The sequence below is a fragment of the Pipra filicauda genome, unplaced genomic scaffold, assembly GCF_003945595.2.
Source record: "Pipra filicauda isolate LSUMZ 115617 unplaced genomic scaffold, ASM394559v2 scaffold286_size1242794_pilon, whole genome shotgun sequence".
Classification (NCBI taxonomy): domain Eukaryota; kingdom Metazoa; phylum Chordata; class Aves; order Passeriformes; family Pipridae; genus Pipra; species Pipra filicauda.
In genome coordinates, this window is record NW_024104405.1 from 404,322 (window position 1) to 423,059 (window position 18,738).

The 18,738-nt window shown below is 56.5% G+C and overlaps 1 protein-coding gene across 3 annotated transcripts in view; it reads right to left on the reverse strand.

Annotated features, from left to right (window-relative positions):
- Positions 1-433: 433 nt before the first annotated feature.
- Positions 434-18,738, reverse strand: part of TBX3 (T-box transcription factor 3) — a 180,135-nt gene continuing 161,830 nt past the window's right edge. For 2 of the 3 annotated variants that reach the window (XM_027711536.2, XM_039382855.1), the window contains exons 5-11: positions 10,997-11,441; positions 8,913-9,180; positions 7,482-7,628; positions 5,215-5,291; positions 3,750-3,907; positions 1,730-2,433; positions 434-995 (exon numbers count right to left, since the gene is read on the reverse strand). In XM_027711536.2, coding sequence (XP_027567337.1) covers positions 549-995; positions 1,730-2,433; positions 3,750-3,907; positions 5,215-5,291; positions 7,482-7,628; positions 8,913-9,180; positions 10,997-11,391 — 2,196 coding nt within the window. In that variant the 5' untranslated portion in view covers positions 11,392-11,441 and the 3' untranslated portion in view covers positions 434-548. The remainder of the gene's footprint in view (positions 996-1,729; positions 2,434-3,749; positions 3,908-5,214; positions 5,292-7,481; positions 7,629-8,912; positions 9,181-10,996; positions 11,442-18,738) is intronic. The other variant, XM_039382856.1, reaches the window with a different exon arrangement.

The window sequence follows — 18,738 nt, forward strand, 5'->3', positions numbered from 1 at the left end:
GGGGTTGTCGTTAACAACCCGCCCAAGACACAACTGTTGAAGAACCAATATGCGAGTTACTTACACACTTCTCTTTCGGAAAGAAAAAAAATCACTTCTCTTACTTAATTTTTATTCGTAAGTCTGTTTGATTTTTTTTAATTTTTTTTTTCTTTTAGTTTTTTTTTTCTTTCCTTTTTTTTTTTTTCCTCCTGGGTGTTTGGTATGTTTCTTGTTACACTGTTTAAAAAAAAAAAAAAAAAAATGAAAGGAGGATGCCACAAAACCCCACGTTTGCCTCGGCCCGGCCAGGCTGCTCCGACCCAGCACTCCCAGCTCGGCTCTGCTCCCCCATCCCCGACCCCTCTTCCCGTTCCTCCACCAGATACCTTTTGTTTGATAAACCGCGGGATTTTATATTAAAACAAAAAAAACCAAAAAAAAACGAGAGAGAGAAAAAAAAAAAAAGGAGAGGGTAAAAGAACACTCGCGGGGTGGAGGATGTGGTTTCTTTCAAACAAAGTGCACTGCGAGACTGATTTGAAATGAGCTCCCGGAGGCCCGGGGGGTTACGGGGAGCCGCTGCGGGATCTGTCCTGCTTGGGGTCGAGCCCACTGACGAGGCGCTGGATGTTTTGCAGTTCGCTGGTGGCCGCCTCCTTGTCTGCGCCCAGTTTGGGGGAGAGGGAGACGGAGCCGGAGGAGAGGGTGGAGGAGCGGCTGGTGAGGTCCGAGGCGGAGTCCAGGGGCACGGAGCCGGGGCTGGCGCTCAGCCCCCCCGCCTTGCCCTCGCCGGAGCCGGCGGCCAGGCCGGGCAGGGCGGTGGTGAGGAGGCTGCTGCCGTCGGAGAGGGGCACGGGCAGCGGGTAGGGGCTGTAGCGGAGCCGCGGCCGCACGGCGCTCAGGAAGGGGTGCCGGTGCACCGAGCTGGAGGCGGCGCTGGAGGCGGCGGCCGCCGCCGCCATGTAGGTGTAGGGGTAGGGGAAGAGGCTTCCGAAGGGAGACATGGCCAGGCCCTGCGGGAGGGGAGGAGAGAAAAGGGAAAGAAAGGGTTACCGGCCTGCACAGCCACCCCCGGCGATGCTTCGCGGCACCCCCACGCCAGCAACCTCCCAGGTTCAGTGGGGAGCTGACAGCGGCCAAGCTGCTGCTGCCCACGGGAGGGGAAGGAGACCCGTCCTCCCAGTGCCGAGGCCAAAACCGCGAGGACCCAACGGGGCAGACCCTGCCCGTGCTCTGCCCTGCGCGGCGCCCACCCCGCCGGCCCCCCTCTCGCTGCGGGGGCCGTGGCATGTGTCTTCCTCACTGCGAGACTCTCTTTCTCTGGGGCGAGTGCCCTGTACCCGCAGGTGTAGCCCCCCCGCCCCGCAGGGCAGCCCCGGGCTCATCCCCCCCCCGACGGCAGCTCCACAGGCTCGAACGAGCCCCACACCGCGGAGCTGCGCCCCCGGCGGGGGCAGGGGATGCAGAGGCCTGGCCCCGGCACAGTGTCACAGGGAGCACAGGAGTGGGACGACCGCGGGGAGGGTGGGAGAGCTCAGGGAGGTCGAGCTGGGCCGGCCCCCACCCCCTCCCGACTTTCCCTCCTCTGACTTTCTCCCAAAGGCTGTGACTGCCCCTGCAGAGAGAGGCAGTGGAGGCACTTCGCCACAGCGGGGAAGTTAAAGGAGGTGTCCGCTGTCCCTCTATTCCCCCGGGGTTGAAACCCTCCTGCTCCGGGGGGGGGGGTGGCGGGGGGAGGCTGCGGTACCTGCGAAGCCAGGACGTGCTGCTGCAGATGGAAAGGCAAAGCAGCCGCCGATGCTCCCGAGAGTCCCTGGGCCGCCGCCGTGGCCATGACCGTGTTGTCCAGTCCCGAGACCCCGGCGGATGCCCCGGAGACGGTGGCGAGGAGGGGCCCCATCCCCGCGGCCATGCCGGAGAAAGCCCCCCCCATGGCGAACTGCCCGGGGTGCAGCAGCAGCGGGTGCCCGTTCCCCAGCGGGTTGAAGAACTGCTGGCCGGCCAGGGCAGGGGGGAAGCCGAGGTTCTGCAAGTGTCCCTGGCTCAGGTGGGCCGTGCTGTCGGTCTGGACCGTCAGGGGGGCGAAGGGCTCTTTCCCCAGCAGCCTGTTCTCATCTACTTTGGGGCCATCCCTGAGGGGGCTTTTCAGTTCCTCGCCGCTCAGGCTTCCCCCCCGGGTGCTGGAAGAGATCGCAGCCGGGCTGTGCCTGGAGTCCGGAGGGGCTTTCTCAGTCCTCTCCCGGCTCCTACTCCCCGCCGAGTCCCCGGGGAAGAAGTGGCTTTTGGAGGGGCTGCCCCCCTTCTCCCGGGGGTCGTCCCCCGCGGTGGCAGCGGAGCTGGCCGGCGCTGGGGTGCCGGCGGTGGTCGTGCTGATTTTGCCCGACTCGTTGCCTTCTAGCAAGGGATCGTCTTTGCTGTCTGCATCGCTGTCTCCCTCGCTGGGGCAGAGATCTGCAAGACAAAGGGGGCCCGGGGCTGGGATCCGGCACTGCACATCCCGAAATCCCCATCGGGCTGCCACAGGGGGCAGAGACGCTTCCTGGCTGGCCAGAGGTTTGTATGGAAATACTATTTTTTTTTTATTATTATTACATAAATAAATACAGCCTCCGGCTCCCACCGCCCGCCCCGAACAAGCCAGCCCGAGTTTTACACAACGCAGCAAAATTGGCTGCGAAACAAAGCGACAGCCCGGAGGAGAGACCCTCCAGTCGGGCGGGCCCGGGGCCAGCGGCTCCGCTCCCCGGGGTTGCCCGGAGCCCCCAGGGACCCCCCAGGGATCCCCCACCGGCCGCAGCAAAGGCAGCGGAGCGGTGGGACAGCGGCGGCTGGGCTGAAGGGCCTTGGGGACGTGCCTCCTACGAAGTTTTACAAAGTCTTCATCCCTTTCAATGGGCAAACTTTGGAAACGGAGAGAGAGACCGACCTCCCACTCGCCTTCATCACCCCTTGGACCCCCCTTCTCCTCCTCCTCAAACGCATGCACGGCTCCAATGGATTCCTCTGCACTTCATCTCCTAATTTCAGCGCCCCAGGTGCGAAGCTCTGGTTTGCTTTTTGGGTCCCCTCCCAGCTCCCCCCCCCCCTCAGCTCGGCAGCCCTTTAAAAAAACGAGTAGAGCAACTACAAAAAAGAGGTTGTTTCCTCCTCCCCCTGCACCCTCCTCCCTGCCCCTGGATGGATTAATACATGTGAGAGAGCTGCAGACAGCTCCCAACCCTGCACGGAGAGAAACCCAGGGTGACTTTTCTATAACAAAGTTCGGGACTGTATCCAGGGGAAAGATCCTTCCTCTAATAACAGATTCAGAGAGGAATATTAATGGAGTGACTCCAGTTTTGAACTTTTGCCCCGTGGTCTGTCTTTGCTCCCTTGACTCGGAGCCGGCTCCTTTCTGAACCGAGGAGGGGAGGGATGAATGTGCAGCAAGGGGAGAGGGAGGCTGGGGGGAGAGGGAGAAGGAGAGGAAGAGTGAGGAAGACCGAGAGGAAATGAGGGAAGAAGAGGAGGGAGGGGGAAAAAGAAAGAGAATGAAAGCAAGAAGGAGAGTGAGGAAAAGAAGAGAAGAAGCAACAAACTAAAGAGAGAAGAGAGAAGGAAGAGAGAGAAGAGTGCAAGGAGAGAAAAAATATGAAAAAAGAAGAGGAAGGAAGGCAAGGGGGAAGGAAGGAAGACAGGCCAGTGCCAGAGGGCAGTGGTAGCAGCTGGGATGTGTCACCCCACAGAGCAGGCTCTCCTGGGTGGGGTCCAAGGGCCACAGCTCTCACCTTTGAGGCTGGAGGTGCCAACGGCAGGCACGGCAGGACAGGAGGACTGGGCAAAGCACTTGAAGGCCGTCTGCTCGTTGGACGACTCGTCCGAGGTGGGGTTCTCCTTCTTCTGCCTCTCGTCGTACACCCGCATGGACTGCAGGGTCAGCTGCTTCCTGCGGGCACAGGAACCCGCTGGCAGAGCGCACCCGGCACCCCCCGCCTTCCCCAGCCCCTTCCCGAGCTCCTGGTTTTGGGATGAGTGGGACAGGGGAATTAAGGGCCACGGTCCCCTCGAGGAGGGGAGCGTGTTTCTGGCAGGCAGGGCTTGGCTGCTAACGAGAGGAGATTTCTTGGAAGCGGAGAGCGGCTCCTCGGCGAGGGCAGATATTAAAGACAAGGGGCGGAGGGGAGAGGGAAGCATTCCCTGGAGATTAGCTTTTATAACCGAGGATGTTCCAGAGATATGAGCCATCCTAATGGTTGCTAAGATTGCTAGGAAGTGGTTATTTTGTTAGGCACTTTGTGTAATCTTTTCACCAACAATTAACCCGGAGTAAAAACCTATTTATATTTAGAAAGAAATTAGAAATCATTTCCGTCCTGTGGCTCCAGCGTTGGCTTTATTTTCACACTGACGGACAAGAGGAGCTGGCGTGTGCATGTTTGTGTGTGTGTGCTGGGCAGGGAGAAAGGCCCCTTGTTTTACATCACATCCCCCCCCTTCTTTTTTTTCTTCTTTTTTTTTTTTTTGTTTAAAAAAAAAGAGGAACAGACAGATTTGTTCATTATCTAAACCCCAGTGCAAATGGCTAAAATATCCTGTCTGCTGTAACAAAACAAAACAGACATATCCCTCATCAAAGGGAAAAAAAATGGTCCCTTTCTCTATTTTCTCCTTGTATTTTCTTCTTACGTTAAAAATAAAAATCTTCACTCCCATTATAAGGAGTTCTGTCCATCTGCCTGGGACACCAACTGTGTCCTGCTGCTTTGGGAAAAAATAAAGAATCTTCTATCATTATTACTTCCATATTCACGAGATATCTCTGTCAAAGCAGTTTATTTATATGTTTCTCCTCCACGTTTTAGTCTTTTCGATACAACCCCCAGAAAAATGCCAGAGGAGATTCAACCAGCGCTCAGCCCTCACTTCTCCCTCTTCTCCAATCCCAGATACAAACTACACTGGAACATTCCCTGTCAGATTTTTAAGGGAAACTTCTTTCTCCTGTGATATTTGCTTAATGTGCTGCATTCCCTTTGGCCAGTCATCCCCTGCAACGTGAAAAATAACTGTGGAAAGCAGGAAAGAATTCCCATGCAATCCGTTTGGGGTTATTAACGCCAAGATCCTTATGGATTTTGGCGGGGGGAAGTGTGGTTTGGAGGCAAGTCGAGGTGATTTTGACCTCTGCTCGTGTTCTGAGCTTTACACATGAAAACCAAACGAGGTGCCTGTATGTAATCGAGCCAGACTTACCTTTTTTCCCTCCTTCCATTCCCGGTGTCCCGAAAACCTTTGGCAAAGGGGTTGTTGTCAATTTTTAATTGGGTGATCTAGAGCGCAGAGAGAAAAAAAATAGGCGGGGGGGCAGAATAAGGGGATTTTCGCATTAAAAAACAACAGCAAAACCCCCTCTTCCCAGTCCCCCCAGCACTGGTAGGATCCTGTCAGGAGCAGGACAGGGGCAGGGGGCAAAAGGTCCCCGTTTTTGAGGGGAATCTCTGTGTTTTCCCGGGTCGTTTGGAGGCAGCTCACCCCCAGTCCCCTGCCGGGCTGGCCACTGACCCGGGCCGTGGTGGCAATGAAAGAGCCCCGTGTTGCTGCCACCACATCGGAATTAATTGAGCCGTGCAATGCGATCCATGCAAGTTATGCCTGTGCTTAAAACTCTTTAAATGCCATAATTAAACCGCAAAGGAATCATACCCACCCCCTCGCTATAATAAAATACTTTATATAATCGCATTATGCTCTGCCTGTGTGTGTGTGTTGGGGGGTGCCAGGGAGCCAGTTCGTATTTTTTGGGGGCGGGTGGGAGTTTTTTGGTTTGAGTTTCCTCGGGATTCACGTTATGGCAGGGAATGGCTGCTTGGAGCGATGGGGGTGCGGGGCATCCCCTAAGTCCCTCCGCGCATACGATGAGCGGAGGCGGATTCAGAGCCTGGCCGGGGTCTCCTCTCACTGTAACGGGATGCGGGGGATGCGGGCGATGGGAACGGGGATGCCGCCTCCCCGTCGCTCCATTCCCGGTCTTGGACCGGGCTGGAAGCGCAGCAACCTCCAATTTAGGAGCAGAGGAGGACCACGAAAAGGAAACTCCGCCCGCGTCCGAGTGCGGGCAGGACCAGCCCCGGCTCCCGAGTCGCCCCCCCCCCCCCCCCCCCCGCCGCACACACGGGATGAGGAAAGAGCAGGAAAACCCACTGCTAAAAACCAGCGGGACTTTTAATCCAGGTGCTCCCGGCCGTGCCTTCTGCTCCCCCCCCGCGCCGAGCCAAGGGCTCCCCGCCGCTCCCGCACGCCGCTTTCCAGCCGATTTCATGGCAATCAGACAAATATGCTCCTTTCTGTCCTTCAACCAAGCCGGCCCCAGCTGATAGACCGGGGCGAGCAGCCCTGCTGATAAGTCCCAAAGCAAAGTCTACTCTCTGTACACTCATTTTCTTTCATTTTCCTTGCAAGCGCCGGGCCGCAGAAAGAGAGGGAAACAGCCCGAGCTCCGAGGGGGAAGTGGCTTTTTTGGAAACCGAGGGCAGAAAGGTGCAGATCCCCCTCTCTTCAGCCCTTAATTTTTAGTGGTGAAGGATGCGAGGGGCAGAAAGAGAGACACGAGGAAGCTGCAGCGAGCGGGCGCTGCGCATCCAGACCTTCCACACTTAACGCACGCGAGCTCCAAGTTATAATTTATAGACAAAAAAACCCCCCACCAACCAAAAAACAAAAATCAAAGCCTCTTTTCCGGCTCCTTCGCTTCCTTCCACTTGACTTAATTATCGTAAAATTCGCCATTTGCCACTCTCCCGAATATACCACCTTGGTCGCAAGCGACAGTAAACCAGAAGAAATGGAAAGGCAGCGTCTGCAGCGCTGCAAAACTTTCTCACCCGGGCTCTTTCAGACCTTCCAGCTAAATTCAAGCGAGATACCCCTCTCTGATCAGAGCATATTTCTGCACCACAAAAAATAATAAAACACTGCAGGATGCAAAAAAAAAATATCATAGTAATAATAGGAACCAGACGTGTGCTCCAGCCTTATTGCCAATTGCTGTTAAAGGAGCTAAAACAGCACAAAGGCCAGGAAGAATTACAAAATCTCAGCCCCGCTGCTCTCCCCCCTCTGTCTTTCGACACACGGAGCCGAGTCTTTCTTATTTTTTTTTTCCTGATGCGTCTTAGATTAAATCCACACTGAGAGCAGCGATCCCCACCCCGTCCCTTTCCCCATAGTGGGGAGCGATACCGGGAAAAGAAAATGGTAAAACCCCCCTAAGCGTTCTTCCCCCCACCCTACCCCCAGTCCTCCCTTTTAATTGCCTTCCCCGAGGTCGGTATTAGGAGAGTGCCCGACCCCCTCCCCCGGCGCCTTCCCCAAGTTGGATCTAGGAGGTTTTGGGGGGGAAGATGAGGAGGGGAGAGAGAGAAGAACGGGATGGGCTTCGTGATTTTTAAGGGAACAGTGCGGAGTAAAAGTTCTCTTAAAAGCCAAAACACGTAAAACAAATCCTCCCTTAATCTCCTTACCTTATCATTCTGGTATGCGGTCACTGCGATGAATTCAGTCTCCGGGAAAACGTAGGTCCTGAACGTGCTGTAGGGAAGCTTGAGGATATCGTTGGCTCGGACGATGTGGAACCGGGGCTGGTACTTGTGCATGGAGTTTAAAATGGTCTATGGGGGGGCAGCGGCCGCAGCAGAGAGGGCAGGAGGGGGGGAAAGAAAACGGTCAGCAGGAGCAGCACCCCCGCCTCGCACTTCCCCCAGCCCTCGGCACTTTCTCCTCCTAATTTGCCTTCCCTCTCCTTCCTCCCCTCACTCCTCCTCCCCGCCGAGCACACTCCAAGCACACGCACACGCCTTGCAGCATCCAACTAAAAGTACTGACAGCTCCAGCTCGCCGGAGTTAGGCTCTCGCTGGACCTTTTCGGAGGGAAGGAGGGAAGGGGGGGAATCCCATCGGAGCTGTTGGGGAGAAGCTGTTGGGCTCCGGCCGCAACGTCTTTTGATTTCAAAGTGTAAAAAAAAAAAAAAGAATAATAAAAATAAAATCAACTAAGGAAGCAGCGGCAGCTACAATAGCAACACCACCACGAGAGCCTCGGCTCGGTCTAATTGCGTGCCCCAATTCACTTAAGGCCTTCTGCGAAAGGCAAAAATGTATCGTCTAATCAAATCACAGGCAGCAAATGCAATCTTCGGCACATTAGAAATCCCCCGGCCGCGGCCACACCACCAGCAAGCCCCGGCTCCGAGGCCGAGGCTTTCCCAGGAACAGAAAGAAATGGCAAGGATCGTTCAGAGCACTTATCAGCAGGTTTGTTTGATTTCACTCTTAGGGTAAGTTTTTATCTCTGCACACCCGGTAAATGTAAAGGAGTGGATAGACATGAATGGGCAACTTGACCTCTGCTTTTGGTCCCTGTTTATTTTCACTCCTGCTTGCTTTACATTATCCAGATTAATATAGATTTAAAGGTTTGCGTACTTAGGCCTTTAAGCCCTTTATACACATATGCATATCGTTTTCCTACGCTTAAAAAGTGTGATCGACTTTATTAAAAATATATATAGATATATAAAGTCACCGCAGCCCCGAGAAATATCGAGTTGCTCTACGCTGGAAATATACCTCTAAAGTTAACGCTGAGTGGCACGGAGAGGTTACAGAGTAAACTCCAGCGTTTAATCCTGACCTCAGCAGGGGGAAAAATCAAGGGCTATCATAAACCGGAGAGATGCTCGTCCCCGTGTGCGCGGAGGGGTATTTATTCCCTGTTTTCCCCGCATTTCGGGAGCCCGCGGGAGCTGCCAGCGGGGCTGCGGGTACAGCCGGGCCGAGCAGTCGCCGTGCTCCGGGTGGACCCCCCCGCGCTGGGACCCCCCTGCTCCGGCCGGGTTGGAGAGGGAGGGAATGTGGGGAGGGGGGTGGCAAAGGAAGGTGTAAAAGGCACTCACAAAGCCGTGCTTGTCAGAGATGTTGTTAGTGAGCTTCAGCTTGTGAAAGGTGACGACTTTGGACATCCATTGTTCGCCGGTGGCCGGGCTGTCCGGGTGGATGTACATTCTCTTTGGCATTTCAGGGTCAGCTTTGCCGGCTACCATCCACCGGGAATTATGGAATTTGTACCTACAATCATCAGCCGCCACAATATCCATCAATAAAATGTACTTGGCCTTTTTATCCAGTCCAGTGCATCTCACTTTAAATGGAGGAAACATTCTCCTATGGGCAGAGAGAGGGGAAGAGGGGGAGGAGAAAGAAAAGAAACGATGAAAATAAAATTAATTACGGCGTTTAAATAAGCTTCTGAATTTCGGTAGTGTGTCTACCAAACAATCGCTTCAGCTCTCAAAAGTAGAAAAGTAAGCGTGTGTCCAGCAAAAAGGCTTCCCCCCCCCCCATCCCCGGCCGAAAGGCTTCTCAAACGCTTAAAACTTTCAGGAGAAAATGGTCCCTGGATGGGAGAGGTACTCGTTCCCTAGAAATCAGCAGGCGCCTACCTCTGCCATTCCTAAACAGCAAAGGCCCATTTTGGGCTCTCTGATGTCTCATTAGTTTCCTTTTCGCCTGCTAAACAAAGAAATGGGAACAGATCGCACCCCGGTAAAATAAATATTCTGCATTATTATAACCCAGTCACACGACGAAGAGCAGGGAGGGGAGTTTTTCACTTCGCAGAGGAGGAAAAAAGCCCCAGCGAGGGCAGGGTGGCTGCCGGGGCTCTCTCCCCTTGCTCCAGCCTCCCGGAGATCCCCCCGTGTGCCGAGGGCTCCCTGCAAACCCCGCTCCCCTCCACTCCCAAGTCCGGCTCCAAACTGCAACAGGATACCACAAATTTGCTGTTTATTATATCGAGCGGTTGGCATTCAGCAAATCTCAACTTAAAAGGAAACACATGACTTTGCAACACGTAAGAGCCCTTAATACCGGCCGAGGCTTTCACGCAAAAACTTTTGACCACAATTAACAGAGAAAACTTCGGGAAAGCAGTAAAATGGGCGAGGGGAATTTTTTTTCCCCTCCTTGCTGCTTTTAGGGCTTGTATTTTTTTTTCCCTGAGCCTGTAGCCTGCAACTGGTGCTCTGCAAGTAGGTGAAGCTCCTGCTAAGGCAGCTGAAGGCCATCTAAGAAGACTTTTCAGGAGTGGCTTCCTCGAGTAATTCTCCTGGCAAATCACACGCGGAGACTTGGGGAGGTTTCTCAGAGAGCCCCTTAGAAAAACACCCGGGCGCGAAGGGGGTTTTCACCCTATGTGTCATCACAGCAATAGGCAGAGTTGTAAAAGAGCCCAGATGTCAATGAGTAGCGAATATAGAGAGGGATTTCAGACGGGTAAACCTATAAAAAGCAGAAATGCCGAGCGTGGACGCGCCGTGTGTATTCATTCATTCCCACGTGAAGGTTATATAAATACAGGGACAGGCAGCGCGGAGCTGCAAACCCTTCCCTGCCACTCCAGCAGCGGCTGCAGGACCGCTGGGGAGTTCTGTCAGCTTTTTGTGCATTTCTAGATATAATCAGTCACCACAAACGCCGCCTAAATCCGTGCACTGAGAGAGGCACAAGCTGATATACCGAGCCTGTCTGCCCTCCTGCAGCTCCCGCCCCACCAGCAGCCACACGCCGCTCCAAAGGATTTTTCCTTTATTCCCCTTTCTCTTTCTTACGGAAGAAAAACTGCGTGCAGCGAGGCTGAAACCAGGCCAGCCCCTTTTCCAACCCCAAATTATTTTCTTCCCGCTCCCAGTCTTCTCCAGAAAGTATTAAGCTACTGAACCATGAAGGGACCCTCTCGCCCCCTGCACACGCTGAGCAGGGCCGGTTCGTGGCTGGGCTTTTCCCTGCAGCGTGGTGCCCCACATGGGCTCGGCCCTTCAGCTGCCTAACACTTTCCATAATTCCAGGTGAAAGGAGATTTACGGAGAAAGGCGCCGGAGAGAAAGCCTTGCTCTGGGAGCAGCCTGGTGGGGTGCAGAGGCTGAGGGGTGGGGGAGAGGGGAAGGGAAAAAAAAGGCACGAACCCCCGACCCAGACCTACCTTCCCGATTTGGTAATCACCATCTCCGTGCCTCTTTTATGGAACTGCTCCCAAAGCTCTTTAGCTTCCAGATGCACTTTCGGATCGTCTTCCACCTCTTCTTCTGGCTCCAGAGTTTTTAAAGGCCTCAGATGGGCTGCTGCCTGGTGACCCAGGGAAGAAAAGGGGATACCAGTCTCTGCAGCCCCCACTAACTGATCCATGATGGGTTTAGCCAGAGCCCCGGGAAGGGAAAGGGCGGCTGCCCCATTGGGAGGCAAAGCCAGAGCCGGGAAGAAGGGAGGCTGATGTCCCAGCACAGCGCTCATGGCAAAGTCCGGTGCCCGGTGCGGTAAAAAAGGATGATAAGCCATGCTTGTCCCAGGGATTACTGGATCTCTCATCGGTAAATTCATCCACTCCACTCCTCGGTCTTCCTACTGCTGGAGTAGTCCCGGAGTGGTTTCTAACAGCACATCACGAAGAAGAAAAATTAAGATAATAACAACAACAGCAATAAAGCACCAAAAAATAATAATAATAAAAAAAATAAAAATAGGGTGGGGTAAAGAAGCTCTAGACAGCACAGTACATGGGGGACAGGCAGAACTTCTACAGCCTACAACTTTCCGAGCCGGGGCACATCCCCAGCCCTCGAGACAGCGGATTAACAGGATTGTTCATTATTAGTCTTGCTTTTTTTCGTGTTCGGTCTCTGAGGTTTTGTTTTGCTTTTTAGTTGATCGGGTTTTTTTCCTGAGTGGAAGTCCTTGCGCTGGAAAAGGAACGCCGAAGAGGGGAGAAAAAAAAAAAATCCACCGGGTTCGCTGTCTGCTCCTGTTGCCGCAGAAGGGCTGGACAAGCCGAGATCCTTTTTTTCCTTCTTCTTTTTTTCTCTTAGTCCCAATCCCCTTTCTCTCCTTCCGTGGCGGAGGGTGACGGCTCGAAGCTGGGTTTTCTTTTTGGGTGGCTGGCTCTGCCCCCCCTCCCCCCCACCCCTCCACCTTTCCTCCGTACGGTCAGGCTGCAGAGCAGAGGCTGGGAAAGGAGGGAAAGCAGAAAGAAGCAAACAAACCCACCCCCCCTCGCCGGCCGAGAAAGGCTCCTGAGCAACCTTCAGCAGCAAAAACTTGTAGGGAAATCTCGTTTCCGCCTCGCCTTTCCCCCTCTCCAAGCAGGAGCTGGTCAGGGTGCCCTGATTCCCATCAGGATCTCTTCTTTCTTTCACCCTCCTCCTTTTTTTTTTTTTTAAATTTTCCCCCCTCTCTTTCTCTTTCGTTCTGCCTTAAAAAAAAAAAAAATAATCTGGCAGAATTATACTGTTGTCTCCGCAAAAGAGAAAGGGAGAAAGAGAGAGGGAAAGAGAAAGGAAAAGAAAAAGGGGGGAGGGAGAAAGAGAGAAAAAGAGAAAGAGAGAGAGAGAGAGGGAGAAGGAGCCTCTCGGCTCTGAGAATTCCCTGTGAGTCTGTGCTCTGCGTGCACCCGATCGTAGGGATGTGTTGTGGGTTACAGGGGAGCTGGAGCCGCCTTGATTGGCTCTTTGACGCTTTCGGACCAATTGTGAGGCTCCATAGGCGGGGTTCTGACAGCTCGGGTGGAGGGGGACAGCGCCGAGTTATAAAAAGAAGGTGTCGGAAACTGTAACGCTGCAGCAAAGCATCACTAGTACTCCGGGCCGTGTGAATATGTCAACATGATCAGAGGGGAGGGAGCAGGGAGGGAGGAGGGAAGGGGCCGGCAGCGCCCGCCTCTAGGGGGGTACTGGGGGCCGCCTCGCCCCCCGGCCCCGGCCTCCCGGGCAGTGCCCGCCCGCTCTCCCCCGGTAGGAGCTTCCAAAGCGCCGGGACCGGGGGGGGGGGCTCCACGCTTGGCGCTGGGGTCCGAGCCTGCGAGCCCCTCCCTCCCCAAAACGCCGCTGGTATCGTAACGGGGGGCACCCCGGCTGTCCCCCCCGCCCCGGACCCCCCTCGGGAGGCCGCGGGCCCCGCCGCCCCGCACGCCCATCCCCGCAGCCGCCGGGTCGGTGTCACCCTCCCCTCCCTGCCGCTCCCCCGCTCGTTTTCCACCCCCCCCCCCTCCGCTCCGCCGCGAAAGTCGCTTTCTTTAAACGACCCCTCCGCGCCGGCAGCCGGGCGCTTTCCTTCCCCCCGCAAATCCGGGGGTGACCCCCGGGAGGTGGAGGGGCGGCCCGGGGGGTGGCTCTGCGGGTCTCCCCCCGGCTCGGGGCTGGGCTCCGGCGGCTCCAGCGGCCGCGGCCGCCGTTATTATTGTTGTGGTGGGCGGCTGGAGGCTGCGGACCCGGCGGCTGCGGATCGCGGCGGGGGCTTGGGAAGGGAAGAGGGGCGACGGCGACGGCTGGAAAATGGGATTTTTATTTATTAATTATTCCCCTTTTTCCTTTCTCTGGCTCTGAGGATTAAGGCCACTCGGCTGGCGCTGGCGCCGAGAGGGTTACGCTCCCACACCCCTCCTCTTCCACGAGGTGCGCGGGGAGGAGACGGGAAGTGCGGCTTTCCCTGCACCCGGGCCGGGGCAGCGCCGGGCGGGGGGGCCCAGCCCCGGGTTACCCCCGTGCCCGGGCTCGCGTGGAGCCAAAGACACCCCCCCTGGGGAGAGCGTCACGCGTGGGTCCGATGCGACCCCGCGGAGAAGGAAGAACTGGGCAGGATCCTCCTGGGAAGTTTCTGGGGAGACATATTCCTTGGGGGGGGGGGGGGTGACAGTACAGGGAAGCGAAAGGGGGCTTGCGGCTGTGCGTGTCGTGGGGGCCGTGGGCATGCAGGGCTCGGAGCGCCCACCCGTGTGTCAGGGGGGATATTTCCCCGCTGGGAGGTGCCGGATCATTACTCTCCCCTGGGGAGGGGGGGGATCTCCTGACGCCCCCCACCCTGCGTTAAAGAGGGGAGGATAATCCTCCGGGAGCGGAGCGGGGGAGCGCGGGGGCTCGGCGCTGGCTGCGCGCAGATGGGAGCGGAACCTCTAAAGTGATTAGCTCTTCTAACATTGCATTTTTGACGCACATGGTTAAGAGCGCTTGGCGCCAGCTTGGTGAAGTCCCTGTAGTAACCAGCGTCTAGGATCGCTTTGCATTCACCAAAATATCTCCCCTTTGGTGGGGGGTTGGGGGGTGAAGAGAGGAGGAGGAGGGAGGAAAGGAAGCGGGAGTAATGCGTTCAGAGAGGATGGGGGGGGGGGGGAAGTCTGATGTGTTTCACGGAGCCAGGAGCCTGGCTACCCGCGCAGCGCTGCGCTGTGCAGCTGCTTATCGACGAACAGAGCGAGCCTTTCCAACCTCTGCTCAGAACCGGTTCTCGAGCTCCCGCCTCGGTGGGAACCCCCAAACCCTTACGCCTTCCCCTTTAGCAGCGCCCGCAACAAACGCCCGGCGGCTCCAAGAAGTTCGCCGCGATTTACCCCGAGCGGGGCCGCCGCTCTCTCACGGGGACCGGGAGGTGCCCGCGGGCTCCCGCGGGACAAGCGCAGCCGCCCCCGGCCCCGCCGCGCCCCGGGCCCCGCGCCCGCCCCGCCGGAGCTCGCCCTCGGCGCCGCGGCACCCACCGGAGGCGCCGCCGCCCTCCGCGCCCGCCCCGCACCTTGCACCGCGCTCCGCACCCACCCGCGGAGCGAAATAAAACGTTCTGCCGCTTATGATTTCCAATTCCAGCGTCTGCCTAATGGCGTGCAAACTTCCGCCAGTTCCGAGTGACCTCCCCGACGAAGCCCCCCGGAGACTCGTATTATGAAGGGAGGCTGCACTAATCTAAGATCAAAAGCGGGAAGGTGCGAACAGTCTTTGTCTCCCTTCGGCCGCCTCATTCCCCCTTCTGTGTGTGATAAATCTACCCTGGCGCCGACTGCGCGCTGGATGATTAATTTGCAAGCAAACAAAAGGGACCTGATGGCCAGCCATCTTAGTTAAATATTGGCCAGTGCTTCCAGCTACTTGTTAGCCGCCTCTTTGCCAGAAATAAATAAATAAGCGAGGCGGAGAAATAAATAAATAAATATATGAGGAAGCCCGCAGAAATGAATGGCAAAGCGAAGGGGTGGAAGTGGGGTAAGGGAAAAAAATAAAAAGTAAAAAAAAAAAAAAAAAAAAAAAAAAAAATAAGAAAAAGAGATAAGGGTGGCCGATGGCGAAGTGCCGGGAGCGGGGTGGAGGTGGGAATGGGGCTGGTGGCGGGGGGAGGCAGGGTGATAGCACGCTGAGATAGCCGGCTGCCCCCGCGCCTCCCGGCCCGTCTGCAGCCTGGGCTTGCACCAAGGCCGACACTATCTTGGCTCTTCAAAGAGGCATGAAAGGTCTCCGCTGTCTCCCCGGAGAGCGGCCAGGCCGGGGCTCTCTAATCTCGGAGCACAAGAGCTAAAGGCCAGGGTGGGGGGGGAGCGGCTCCCATCTTCCCCAAGTCTTCCCCGCTCCACCATCGCCAGCACCTCACTGGGTTTTCCCTGGTTCAATCCAGACCCTTTGGTGGCTGAGCGGCTGGGAGAGCCCTGCTTCCTCGGATTTCACCCTCCTAAGCAACTTTTAGCGTTCGCACGAGAGCTCGGGGCTGCAGCGAGCCTGCCCCGTGCGTATGTGTTGGAGGTGTGGGAGGAGAGAGGCTCTGGCTCTCTCCCGGTGGCCTGAAGAGCCAGCTGGAGGAAGGAGGCAAGAGAAAAATAAAGGCAGCCCAGCTTTCGGGCCCACACGTCTTCTCCCAGGCCTGCGGGAGCGGCTCCGAGGCGTGTGTGCGTGCGTGGAGGGCTCGTGTGGGAGCTGCGCGGCCTCGGCGTGTCTACGTGGAGATGCTGTGTGGGTGTGTGCCACCGGGAGGGATCCGTGCCCCGGGGCACACGGCAAATCCTCGCTCCGACAGCAAAACCCGAGGTGTCCCTAACACCCCCTGCGTGTGCTCGTGGGTGCTCTGCAGGAAAGAACAAGCCCTGGTGGTGCGCGGCGAGCGGGGGCCAACAACGTGCACAACCTAAGTGGGGTTTTGCATCCTATCTGTGCTTATTCCTTATCGCGCTGCCGCTTCCAAGCATCCCCAGGGGGCCCAGACCCATCCTGCGTGCCGGCAGCTCCGCACCCTGCACGATTCATCGCCCTCCTCCCTCCTTTTCCCCCGGCGACGGAGCCTCCACTCCTGTCTCCAGCCCTTCGGAAGGCAACACCCCACCGTGGCCGCGCTGTGTTTATCCGAAATAAAAGGCAGCGGGGCTGGTTTACTTTGGCAGGTTTGCAGTAAATACCGGCTGGAGCGCGGGGGGTGTCTGGTGAGCGGCAATGACACGCTCCTTCCCAGGGAAACTCTTCCCAGCCCTGTGCAGGCCCTTCCCCAGCCCCACAGAAGGTGTCAGCAAACGGGGGCCATGTTGACACAGCTCCATCCCAGAGTGGCACTGCAGGCCACAAGTGGAACGAAGCAGGTCTCTTAGGGAGCCAAGTCTATGTACTTGTATTATATAAACTGCTAGGGGGAGGGGGGGGAATCGTTACAGCACCTCTTTGCCTTTCCCTTTGGCAGAGCCCTTCCTCCAATTGCCAGTTGGATTTCATGGAAAGTCTGGCCCGAAAACTTTGAAAAATAACCTGCCAGCGTCCAAAAAAAGCGTTGTGAGGCATTATAAATAGCAATAAGAGAAAAAAACATGTCTGCCTCCGGGCAGGCTCGACCCCATCGTGTCCCACCACAATCGAAGGGGCTGTTCCCATCTCTCTGAACAGACGTAGAGGGGGGAGACAGGGGGATCAGGTCCCCTTCCAACATAGCCAACAGGGCTTTGCAGGGCTGGGGGCAGCCCAGAGACAGTGGTACATGTGCCTTATTGGAACACTGGGGAAGAAAGAGGAAAGCAGCAGTTAGAGAGGCTTCTCCTCCTCCACGGCTCCCTGGGATGCAATCCTCTGGGAAAGGCTGCTCGTTGCAATCCTCTGGGAAAGGCTACTCGTGGCCCAGCCTGGTGGGAGCAGTGCAGCACTGACTGTGGCAGAGCCGTCCCTCAGCATGGGGTCACCACCACGCCGACAGTGAGCGACCCTTCCCTGCCTCTGCCGGGAACAGCCCACAACTCCTGGCTCCTCCTGAGCCCCCAGGGCCTGGTCCCGGATCCTGCCAGGTGTTGGCTCTGGTGGGAGCCCAACCATCAGGGCTCCGGGATTATGATGACAAACATCAATCGTGCTCAGATCGCTCAGGTTCCTCCCCTCCCCACAAAGACCTGTGTTCACCTTGTCCCTGTCCCCAGCTGCTCTGACAGTCTCCAGTCGCCTCCACTTTGCCATGGACTAGAAAAGAACATAAAGGAGCACCCAGAGCTGCCTGCTGCAGCTCTCCCCTCTGCCACCAGCCAGGCCCGGCCTCACCGACCAGGGCATGTCAGGGCACAGCAAGATTTGGGGCCGGACCTCTTCTCTCCCCAGCTCACATCCCTTTTACCTTTTCAGAGCCATTTTTGCAACACTGAGTTTCCCCTCGCCACAAACCAACACCCACTGCACACACGGCCCCGGTGGCCCTTTCCACCCCCCTGGCCTTGTTCTTCTCACCAGTGTGTTGCTGGCAGAGGCGAAATGAAAGCCCTGCTCCCTCCTCGCCCTCTCTGCACCCGTCCTCCTGCTTCCACCACCGTTGGCCAAGCAGAAATTGTAAATAGAGTTCACTATTTGGATAAGGGTTGTTTTTTTTTTGTTTTTTTTTTTAAGTACCCGGGCCATACATACAGTTTGCCTCTCAGGAAGTCGCACTAATTGTCGTTTCCTATAGTCAAACAGATCTATCTTTTCAATGCTGTCTTTGTGTGTCTGCGTGCGAGGGAGAAAGAGGGAAGGAGTGGATACGTTTATTCAATTATTTAAACACACACACAACACAACAAGAGGGCCGAGAAGGGCCGGTTCCTCCCGCAGCAGCCCTCCAGCTCTCCAGATGCAGCGTTGCCCCCCCACCTCCGCCTCCCCGCACACCCAGTAGAACAAGGCACTCGAGAGCACCCGGCAAAGAAACCGATTTTATCTTCTTTGACCATCAGCCGTGTTCTTTAACAACCCAGAACTGGAGCCTTTCCCATCTCCACACGGCCCCCGGGCGTCTGCTCTGCACCCCCGGCCCCGAGGGGAGGGCGCAGCATCCCCGGGACTCGGAGCAGGGCCGGATCCCGAGGGGTGCTGAGCCCCACCGGGCACACGGCAGACGCCGGGGTTGAAGCAGAGCAAAGAGGGGATCCCAGAGCCTCCGGCACCGCCACTCGCACACACTTTACTCCCGTTTTCTTCAAGATGCCACCAAGTCACCCGGTCATCGATTGATACCTCGGCCCGGGCGAGGGCGGGGGGAGGAACAGCTGTTGCAAAAGGACATGGTAAATCTAATAGGGGCTGCTGTCAATAGAGAAATGACAGGGAAGAAGAATCGGCTTCTTAAAGTCTGCTGAACTAACACTCATCATGCAGCCGCGGACACGTATTCTCCATCGGAGCCTGGTATTCATTACTATTTTCCTTACTAGGTTTCAATTAAAGAGCTATAACCCCCACACGCACACCCCAAGGCAGGGGATACATGAAAGAGAAGAGGAGGCAACGGACAAACTCCTGCCAGCCCCGAGCCCCTGACGTGCCCAAGCGAATCCCCCCAGCCCCGAGCGCCCGGGCCGGGGCAGAGCCACGTCCCTGCGGGCGGCGGGACCCCGCGCCCGGCACCGCTCCCTCCCTCTCGCCATGGGCTGCAGGGCTTAAAAAACTGCTAAGGGTGGATGTTCTCGAGGCATCTGGTCAGCAG